This window comes from Staurois parvus, unplaced genomic scaffold (genome assembly GCF_062004578.1).
Source record: "Staurois parvus isolate SC_StPar_1 unplaced genomic scaffold, SC_StPar_1.0 ptg000224l, whole genome shotgun sequence".
NCBI lineage: Eukaryota > Metazoa > Chordata > Amphibia > Anura > Ranidae > Staurois > Staurois parvus.
The window spans coordinates 1405242-1416298 of NW_028318020.1; the positions used below are offsets into that span (position 1 = coordinate 1405242).

An 11057-nucleotide genomic window follows, 5' to 3' on the forward strand; every position below is an offset into this window, starting at 1 on the left:
GAGAACCTGTCATCAAACGTCATCTCATAGAGGACTTTGTCCCCTTAAGTAAAAATGTTTTTTTTAAATGCAAAGAATTAAAGTTATAACCAAGTACATAACTCCTCCCTTTAAAAAATTTTAAGGCCCCCCCCTCCCCCACATATATGCACACCCAAACCTAAGAGCACACGCTGGAGCGCCTACACGTGATAACATTGATTGTGATACACGTTACATATCGCCGGTCACACCAGAATGAGAGGATAATTCTAGGAGCAGACCTCCTCCGTACTCTATACTGATGACCTAGAAGGGGCTATAAATGTGTCACCTATAGATAATACCGGGGACTAAAGGTTGTCACCATTTCAGCACACACAACTTAAGGTTTGACATGTTGGATATCTATTTACTCGCTGCAACCTCGGCTTTTATATTTTTACACATAAATGGGTCATTTATTGCTTTTTATGCCCTGAAATCAGCTTAAGAGTATTTTTTACTGACATTTGGCATTTCATAGACTTTGTGATAATATTTTGTGACATAAAAAATTAGAACTGACGCTATTTTATTCTCTAAAGTCTCTACTTTCAGAAAATCGATATTTTGGGGGTTTTGTGTCAACTTCAGGATAAAATGATTTTTTAAACGTGCAAAAATGCAAAAATGGCTCTGGGAGTGAAAGGGAGAAAAGATAAGCCGGACACTCCCCTTTCCTGAGGAGCAGCCAATCGGTTCTCATTACACTGCAAGGAATCTCCCCTCCCTGCTAGTCCTTGGGTGCGGTGCTGGAGACAGGCGGGGGAGGGGAGGAGGAGATAAACAGCGCAATGTTACACATATTAAATGTTTTAGTCGCTATAAAGCTCCTTTCATTTTTGAAACCCCACATAATCCTAAAAGCGCCTCAGATTTATATACATTTTTTGTTGAAAAGGAATATTTTCTTCCTCCTGAGCAGCAATGTAAGGGGCTCTATGCTCCATACTCCTGACCCCGGCACTCCATCATTGTGTTGGCTGCATAGTGTAATGATTGCCCATTGGCTGCCTGTGTAGTGTCATCATTGCCCTTTGTAGGCCATGTATGGTCAGGATGGTCCTTGTCTTGTCTATTTATTGTCAGTGCTGTTTGTTTAGAGGACCATATTACTAGAATTTATCTCCACAATGAGGAGAATGTTCCGGCCCCGGAAGTGGGGGAATGTTCTGCCCCTGAAGGGGTTAATCTGGGTTCCCACACTATATATGTGTGTATCATCATCTGCTGGAGATAAAAGACATCACAGTGACTGTCAGGAATGGACTTGCCAGTAATGGTGGGACTCACCTGCCTTGTGGGCTGCAGTACCAGGGCTGGCCAGCGGGTGCTCCCGGCAATCAGAGACTCAACCTTGCATCCAGCCAAACACCTGAAGCTGATTACGGAGGTGTATTTAAGGGATGGCCAGACCTGCAGTCTCTGCCTTGGTGTGTGGTTTTCCTGGGCCCTGTATCTTGTTACCTGCATCCCTGTTCCTGTCTGACTAATTCGTTGCTGACCCTGCCTGATTCCGGACCTCTGCTGACTTCTCCTGTTTTATCCCTGGCTTGTGACCCCGACCATTCTCTGCCTGACCCCCTATTCCTACCTGCCCGATTGTTATTGACCCGGGCTGCCTGACGACACTTGCATTGTAAGTACTGTTATCTGTGGGTGGTTTGGTTTGGTTCGTTTGCACTGTGTTATGTTTTAGTATTGCACTGCGTTTATGTTTGTATTGTTAGTCTTTAATAAATTATATTGTTTATAACTTATCTGAAGCCTGCGTTTCCCTGCGTCAGTCACATACCTCTGGTCACACCCCGGAGCCCTGACAGTGACTATGGAGGAAGAGGACGGACGTGACTATGGAGGAAGAGGACGGACGTGACTATGGGGGAAGAGGACGGACGTGACTATGGAGGAAGAGGACGGACGTGACTATGGAGGAAGAGGACGGACGTGACTATGGAGGAAGAGGACGGACGTGACTATGGAGGAAGAGGACGGACGTGACTATGGAGGAAGAGGACGGACGTGACTATGGAGGAAGAGGACGGACGTGACTATGGAGGAAGAGGACGGACGTGACGGTGAGGTTACTGGGTGTAAATAGGAAATAACATCTTATTACCTCCTCTGCTGCCACGTCCACCAATGTCTCTGATCTGCTTCCTCCCCACTCACCTCTCGGAATGGCCTGTCTACCTGACATCACTTCCTGTCTGTACCTGACATCACTTCCTATCTGTATCCCATAGAGAAGTCCTGTCTGGGGAGAAATGAGATCACCATCTTGTGGAGTTCAGAGGAACTGCAGCCCCGAGAAACATCCCCTAATAACCATTCCAGCATTGTATCTACCTTACAGAGATACCAGGGAAGATCAAAAAGAACTAAAAAAAGTAAGAAACAATAAACCTAACTCTTATGCAACCAACTGTTTAAATAATATATTTTACTACAGATAGAAAAGTCTTAAAGACACAGAACACAAGATAAAAACAAAATACATAATAAAACAGAGATCTCCAAAACAGATCTTTTTGGGTAAAAAAAATGCAAAAATACATCGTAAAGTATAAAAATATCTATCAATCCACTGATAATGAAGATGTTAGACATAAATGACAAGGATGTAATGGTCACAGAGGAATGGTGGTGGAGATCTCTCAAAGTAAGAACACTTCCTTGAATGGTTCTATAAATAAAGAATGAATCCTGGAGGGAATAAAGCTGTAAAGCAATAAATAATATATAAACTGGGCCATCCACTTCATCCATAAAGACATTGTGATTGAAGATCTTCTAGATCACATAGAAGGAGGACTCATCCATGATTTCATACATTTGTTTGGAAGGATAGAACAATCCTCAGAAGGGAACATGTAGGATGACAGGAAAGGCTCCTGACTGGTGAGATCCTCCAAACATAATGATGACATCCATGAACTGGAGCGAGCTCGTTGGGGTGATAAAGCCAATCTGGAAACACTGTGTAGACATTCTCCAAGAACTCAGCACACTCCAGGTGTGGAGAAAGTCTCCAGGTGGGTTTAGCCTGTCATTTATCATAGGTAGAAATGTCCACACATGGACTTCCACAGGGACCCCGAGACTACATATATAACCTGTACAGTGTCCCCTGTAATGAACTGCTTCCCACCAGGCCTATAGCAGAATGACAGCTGAGCGGGATCTTTCCCATCCTGGGAGGACATCATATGAAGTCCTCCAAGTCTAGTGGCTCTGCTATATCTTGATATGTCACCTGCTGTGTCCACCAAATGACAGATCATTTTATCTGGCCAGCCCAGTACCATGTGATTGCTATGACCAATCACAGTGATCATATGACAGTTGTACACAATGAATGGCTTTCATTCATAGCCATTCATTGTGTACTATTGTGATGATCTCTGTGATTTGTCTCTGGCTCACTACCTCTACTGGAAATGTATTCCAAGCATCAACTACTCTTTCAGTAAAATAATACTTTCTGAGATTAGTTGTGAACTTTCCTCCAGTTAGTTGGAGGTCATGTCCCGTGTTCTTCATTTTGGTTTTATATTGAAAATCCTGTCCTCCTGAACCCTATTCACTCCCTTGTTGTATGTAAAGGTTTCAGTCATGTCTCCCCTTTCCCTTCTCTCCTCCAGACTGGACATGTTACGTTCCTGAAGTCTCTCCTGATATCACTATTTGTATTCCCCGTCTCTGGACTCGTTCTATCTTATCAATACCTTTATGTAAGTGAGGTCTCCAGAACTGGACACAGTATTCTAAATGAGGTTGCTGGTGACCCCTCTAGTGATAGATCTATATAGAGGAATCAGGACCTCCTTCCTCCTGCTGGTGACCCCTCTAGTGATATAAAGATCTATATAGAGGAATCGGGACCTCCTTCCTCCTGCCGGTGACCCCTCTAGTGATAGAAAGATCTATATAGAGGAATCGGGACCTCCTTCCTCCTGCCGGTGACCCCTCTAGTGATATAAAGATCTATATAGAGGAATCGGGACCTCCTTCCTCTCGCCGGTGACCCCTCTAGTGATATAAAGATCTATATAGAGGAATCAGGACCTCCTTCCTCCTGCCGGTGACCCCTCTAGTGATATAAAGATCTATATAGAGGAATCAGGACCTCCTTCCTCTCGCCGGTGACCCCTCTGTAAGGGAATTCCCGTGAGACGGCTGGTGATTAGACGTGCGCATGTGCACAGAAATGTACGATCATGCACGGTGAAGATTGGCTCCAGGTGGACTATTTAAAAGGTGCCTTTGCCTGTGCTGAGTGCTGACTGGTCTTCAGCTGTTCCCTGTTTCCTGCTCGTTCCTGTGTGTGATTTCCTTGTTGCTGACCCGGCTTGTTCCTGACCTGACTCTGATTACTCCCCTGCTTGATACTGGTTCCTGACTTCGGCTCTGCTCCTGACTTTGGCTTGCTTATGATTTGGTACCTTGCTGTCCGCCCATTAATGACCCCGGCTATTCCTATGACATTGCTCCTGTCTCCCATGCCTGCTTCCTGCCTTGCTCTGGTGCACACCTGGTGATCTACCATACCAGCTCTGCATATCACTACTGTGCCTCAATTGGAGGTTCATCAGTCTTCCAAAGTCTCCAACTGCAAGAGCTGCAAACAACACCTGCTGGCGCTCTTGTCCCCCTGGTCCCTAGACACCCTCTGTTCCTCTTCCAGTGGGGTCAGGGCTAGTGACACAAGTAAGGCCGACCTCGTCATTTCAGTCCCCCATCAGGTACATGACAGTACCAGTCAGCCAATGATGGAGTCTGAAAGGGAGGCCTCTGCAATAGGGGACATCTGTCAATCAATCTCTGCCTTGTCTTACATGGTGCAGAGGTTGCAAAAGAATCCTTGAGCACATGGAAAACCAATTACCAACCAAGTCAGATGTCTCAACAGCCATGGGTCCTTCTGCAGTCTCAGACATAACTACCCAGAGAGGGCTCAGCATGATTCATGACCCCTCTAGTGATATAAAGATCTATATAGAGGAATCAGGACCTTCCACCTCCTGCTGGTGACCCCTCAAGTGATATAAAGATCTATATAGAGTAATCGGGACCTCCTTCCTCCTGCTGGTGACCCCTCAAGTGATATAAAGATCTATATAGAGGAATCGGGACCTCCTTCCTCCTGCCGGTGACCCCTCTAGTGATATAAAGATCTATCTAGAGGAATCATGATCTCCTTTCTCCTGCCGGTGACCCCTCTAGTGATATTAAGATCTATATAGAGGAATCAGGACCTCCTTCCTCCTGCCGGTGACCCCTCTAGTGATATAAAGATCTATATAGAATGAGGACCTCCTTCCTCCTGCCAGTGACCCCTTTAGTGATATAAAGATCTATATAGAGGAATCGGGACCTTCTTCCTCCTGCCGGTGACCCCTCTAGCAATATAAAGATCTATATAGAGGAATCAGGACCTCCTTCTGTGATGATTGTGTGCAATAGAGGCATAGACGTTGTACATGACAGCCATCTTGTTAGGTTTCAGCCATGTTCCCTTCTGTCCTCCCTCATCCCTTTGTCCATGGAATGCATAGCTACAAGTTGACGGATGTCAACAGGATCTATTATCCTAAATAAAACACAGATAGATCAGCTCCAGGGCTGTAAACCTCTAATTAGTCTGGTTCCAGGGGGTTTGCTGGAAAACCACTTCCCTCTGCCTGGTTGTAAAACAATAACTCAGTCAGTCATGACCTGTTAGGCTATTAGAGCAGAGCGTGCCATAAAATGTACATTCCACAAGATTAATTTTTCATACAATTTATAAACTTCAGCAGGAACTGGGCACATTAATATGAAGTATATATACAGATAGATCATTTTAATATGAGTCACACAAGACCTTACATTACTATGTTAGTGCCTACAAGAGAGAAGAAGCAGTCTCTTTCCTCCTGGGTGACAAGGGTATGCTATGCTTGGTATCTTTGTGTTCCGAACAGGGGCGGACTGACAACTCATGGGGCCCCTGGGCAATAGGGGATCATGGGGCCCCTGTGTCCTTGCCCAAACTCAAAAAAGCCTATGAAAAAGGTACCAGGGGCATCTCATGGGGCCCCCTACTCACCCCGAGCCCTCGGGCAGTGCCCGAGTTTCCAAATGGTCAGTCCACCCCTGGTTCGGAATATATTTCTAAATATTAATCTGTCAGTTGCTAGGATGCTGCCTGTACCTATTGAAGGTTATTGACCTTAGTATAAAATTGTAAGGGATTTGGTCATAACCTTGGTTACCGCCTAACACCCATCCCCAAACTGCATGATTGGTCATTTGTTCTCAGGAGACACCCCTTTAATATGGTAGAAAAAGACTGACAGCCTGGAGAAGACAGCTCTCATTTAACATCAATCAGAAAACATCTAACAGACTTGAGAGCCAAGGCAATCTTTTTGTTCGGACAATTGGACTCTGCTCAAACCAAGGATATTGCAAGTATTCTGCCTTCTGAACTCCTTTCTTTTATTTCTCTGTTGTTTTATTGCTCTCTTTATATCTTTGTTACATCTTTGTTTGTAAATATTTTTATTGCACCATTTTGACCTTTTTAGTAATAAATCCTATTTTCTGAAAAGTGTTGAACTGTCTCTAAAGCTTTTAATGCAAACTAAAGAATCTCTGACCCTGTAAGAGTGCTCCTGTATGTGATAATCCTCTGAATATCCCTGTCCCTGGAAGAGTGTTCCTGTATATAATAATCCTCTGAATATCCCTGTCCCTGGAAGAGTGTTCCTGTATGTAATAATCCTCTGATAGTCCTGTCTGAGGTGACAGTGTGTATTACAGACACTTATACTAATATCATAGTGTTACTGCTAAGATTTGTGAGTTTCCTCCTTCTCTGTAAAAAGGTGGTGGTGGCAGTGTGAAGGGTTAATTGCGTAATTAACCAGTAACAATCGCTCTCAGGCTGCTGGCACATAGATTGTAGTGCCACAAGCTGGAAAATCTTTGTTCAGGGCGCAACTGAGAGTGGCATTGTTACACAAGTGGCAGATCGGCTGGTTCAGTTGGTGAGAAGGGCTGAGGTCGGATGCCGCATTCTGTCATACCTTCCTCCCGCTGGTGACCCCTCTAGTGATGCATCCTAGAATTCTATTTGCTTTCCCCACTGCCTGGCCATGCTGTTTGTTCATTTTGCAATCATCTGAAATAAGTACCCAAAATCCTTTTCTTCTGAAGTGCTGGCCAACACTGTACCCCAATGTTGTACTTTCTCAAGGGATTCTTTTTCCCTAGGTGCATTATTTTAGATTTGAAATATTGAACTGCAATTTCCACTTTTTTACCAATCTTCCTGCAATGCTAAATCCTGTTCCATGTTACAGACACCTCCAGGGATATCCTCCCTATTACACACCTTTGTGTCATCAGCAAAGAGACATCCCCTTACCCAACAACCCTTTAGTTCTATCACTTACATATAGATTACATAGAACAGGTCCCAGTACAGAGCCTTGGGGTACACCACTAGTGACTGCTCTCTGTTCTGAGTGATCCCCATTTACAACCACACTCTGGTATCTCTCCTTTAGCCAACTGCACATCCACTGAACCCCCCAAGGGCTAAGTCCTAGCTTGTCCAACTTCTGTATTAGATCGTTATGTGGAACTGTATCACATGCCTTGCTGAAATCAAGATATTCTATGTCCACAGCACCACCCTGGTCCAAAACATTAGTAATATAGTCAAAAAGTCCAATCAGTCGAGTCTGCCATGGTCTGCCCTCAGTAAAGCCATGCTGCTTTGGATCCAGCAAGTTGTGTGTTTTTAGATGATCAATGATCCTTCCTTTCAGGAGTGATTCCATTAACTTGACTACCACCGATGTTAGACTCACTGGCCTGTAATTGCCGGCTTCTACCTTGCTGCCCTTCTTGGATGGAACACACTGTGCACTCCATTACATGAACAACATTGGGAGTGCTGCAATCATCATCTGAACAGGATACACAGGGGTATGAGCCAATCGTAGATCAGCAGGTGCCTACAGGTTACCACCCCACAGGGTTATAAGCCAATCATAGATCACCAGGTGCCTACAGGTTACCACCCCACAGGGTTATAAGCCAATTGTAGATCAGCAGGTGCCTACAGGATACCATCCCACAGGGGTATAAGCCAATTGTAGATCAGCAGGTGCCTACAGGTTACCAGTCCAAAGGGTTATGAGCCAATCGTAGATCAGCAGGTGCCTACAGGTTATCACCCCACAGGGTTATGAGCCAATCGTAGATTACCAGGTTGGCAGAACTGTTCTGGGCTCACAGAATGAAACAGGAAGGCTGAACTTATCATCACTACATGGACATGCTGGAAGCCATTTTGTTCTGTATATTCTATTTCATGGTTTCTGAACACAGATTCTAAGAGCATTCCAAGGTGGTTACAGCTTATGTTCCCAGGTTATAAATCTGGGGGGAGGTATGGTGGTATCAGACGGCTACAAGATGAAGACTAGACATGACACCAAGTGGTAAGATAAATGGATGAGTCCATGTCTAGATTGAACAAAGGACACAAGAACTGGTCACAATGATTATTTCCCATGATCCTCTGGAAAGAGTGCATATTATACCTTACATTGTATATGGTGTTATTATTATGTGACAGGAATATCTGATCCAAAAATGTCAATTGTATTATTATTAGTATTACATGAAGTGAATGCTTGCTTACTTATGTCATCCAGGTTTATATTACTATATTCCATTTCCACATACATATATTTATATGAAATGGTTTAACAATGAATACATATTGATATATTGGGGATATTCTGTTTGTAACATTATAAAGTATCAGTTTGAGTTCATTGTATGACAACGTTGTTATGTTACAGAAGACGTGAGATAAGAAGTCTCAGTATAATGACCTCATCTTTTTGTAGGATATTTAGGTAGATTTTTCTTCTCCAGAATCACTTAATACATTATTTGCAGTGACTTTGGTACAAGTTTGTCTGAAACCAACCCGTCAGAAAAGCCGTTATCTGGTAATATAGTGATGTCCTTACTAGCCAAGGTTAAAGGTCAACCCTTGTCATGTTGCAGAAGACATGTCAGAGGAACCCAAATCCTTCCCAATCCTATACTGCCCCCTATATGCCGATGATGTCAAACAGTAATACTGGAAGTGCATGGGCCGCCATCTTGGTATAGGATCATCACATATCCCAATAGAGATTTCACCCTGCAGTGTCCCAGGTGGACACTTTTAAATGTGAGTTCATTATTATATTATTTTTATAAAGGTATTTTATTGGAAATATTACACTATTTGGAGTGTTCTTTTCTATGATATGGAGCGGAGTTGGAGAGTTTTAAAGAGCTGAGGGTGGTGAGCAGTTTGTACCAGTATACCTGCCCGGGTTACAAGGGGAAAAGCGCAGTATGACCTGGGATGCAGGTCAAACCTGAAGGTGAGGGCAATAGTGTGTCCGGGGTGTATGCACACTGAAGGGTGACACAAGAGCCCTTCATCTGGATGTGAATGAGCAGGAATGTGATCACTGGTTATCACTTGAAGCACCGTGCAGGTAAAGGCACAGATCACTGTAATTTTGGAGGAGTATTGGACGGTGGATTGTGAGCACTGTATATAAAGGACTTCCCACGTTGATGCACATGAAGGACTATATTATGTGGAGGTTATTGGTCACTTGATAAATATGGTTTAGAAGATATATGATTATATACTAGTACGTGGGATATAGGATATAGGTGTCAGGTAACCACGCACATCTATGCACATACGTTTATCACTTCTGATACAAGGTTTTGCACATATTGCATTGATTATACTCATTTGTATGTTCTATCTATTTATTTATATTATGGTATGAATACAGTTTGCTGATCATGCACATGTTTGCACATGCGTTCAACGCCTCACATTAGGTATTATTACCACTGCATCTGATTGCTTCTATTTGTGCGCTGCATTTATATTCACTTACATAGAAGACCCTGTTAACAACCCTATATTGGAGGAAGACTATGCCCAAGAAGAAGACCTCCGATTATTAGTGACATCCAAATCTCAATTCAGTATTAGAGATGGATTACTGATAAGAACATCCAAAAATGGTGTCCAACAATGGGGGGTCCCCACTATATGTAGAGGACTCATGTTACAACATGATCATGAAGCACCTACAGCAGGTCACCGAGGTGAGAAGATTCCCTACGAATTACTCCGGGATCATGCTTACTGGCCTCATATGTTGAAGGATGTTCAAACCTACTGTCAGGGTTGTCTAGTTTGTGCTCAGTTTCAGCCATCATGTCCAACTTCAGAAGAAGGGTTTCTCATTGCCATGGTCCAATTTGCAGATTGATTTTATTGGTCCTGTCACAAAATCATCTACAGGAAACAAATACATGTTGACAGTCACTTGTTTATTTACTAAGTAGGTAGAATGTTTACCGGCTCCCAATAACACCACTGAAACATGTGCCACGTCACTCATTAACCATGTATTTTCCACATTTGGGCTTCCTCAAAGGATTGATTCGGATCATGGCAGCCATTTTACAAGTGAGGTAATGTCTAAGATGTGGAAAATGTCAGGTGTCAAATGTAAGTTACACATTGCCTATCGTCCAGCATCCAGCGGAGAAGTAGAGTGCTATAACCAGTCAATCATCAACATCCTGAAGAAATTCATGAAAGAATCAGGTAAAGACTGGGATATGACGTTACCTTTAGTGCTCATGGCTATTAGAGCAACTCCAAGTACCGCAACCAAGATGTCACCATTTGAGTTGATGATAGGTAGGAAAATGTACTTTCACAACTTCTGTTGTATCACACATCTGACCATATCCTGATCAATGCAGCCACAACACATCAATATGTTGAAAACCTTCGACAGAACCTACAACATGATTTTGCCTTTGCACAGAAGAATCTAGAGAAAGCCGTCGTAAGCAACAAAACGTATTACAATCTCAAAACTACCAAGAAGGAGCATGAAGTAAGTGATAAAATGTATTTATACAACTGTGCTCCA

General features: G+C 43.3%; 1 protein-coding gene across 1 annotated transcript in view; it reads right to left on the reverse strand.

Annotated features, from left to right (window-relative positions):
* The window catches only part of LOC149460622 (uncharacterized), a 29062-nt gene extending 18736 nt beyond the window's left edge, over positions 1 to 10326 (reverse strand). Inside the window, exon 1 of the mRNA XM_089679448.1 lies at positions 10240 to 10326. Coding sequence (XP_089535574.1) covers positions 10240 to 10326 — 87 coding nt within the window. The remainder of the gene's footprint in view (positions 1 to 10239) is intronic.
* Between the last annotated feature and the right edge of the window lie 731 nt (positions 10327 to 11057).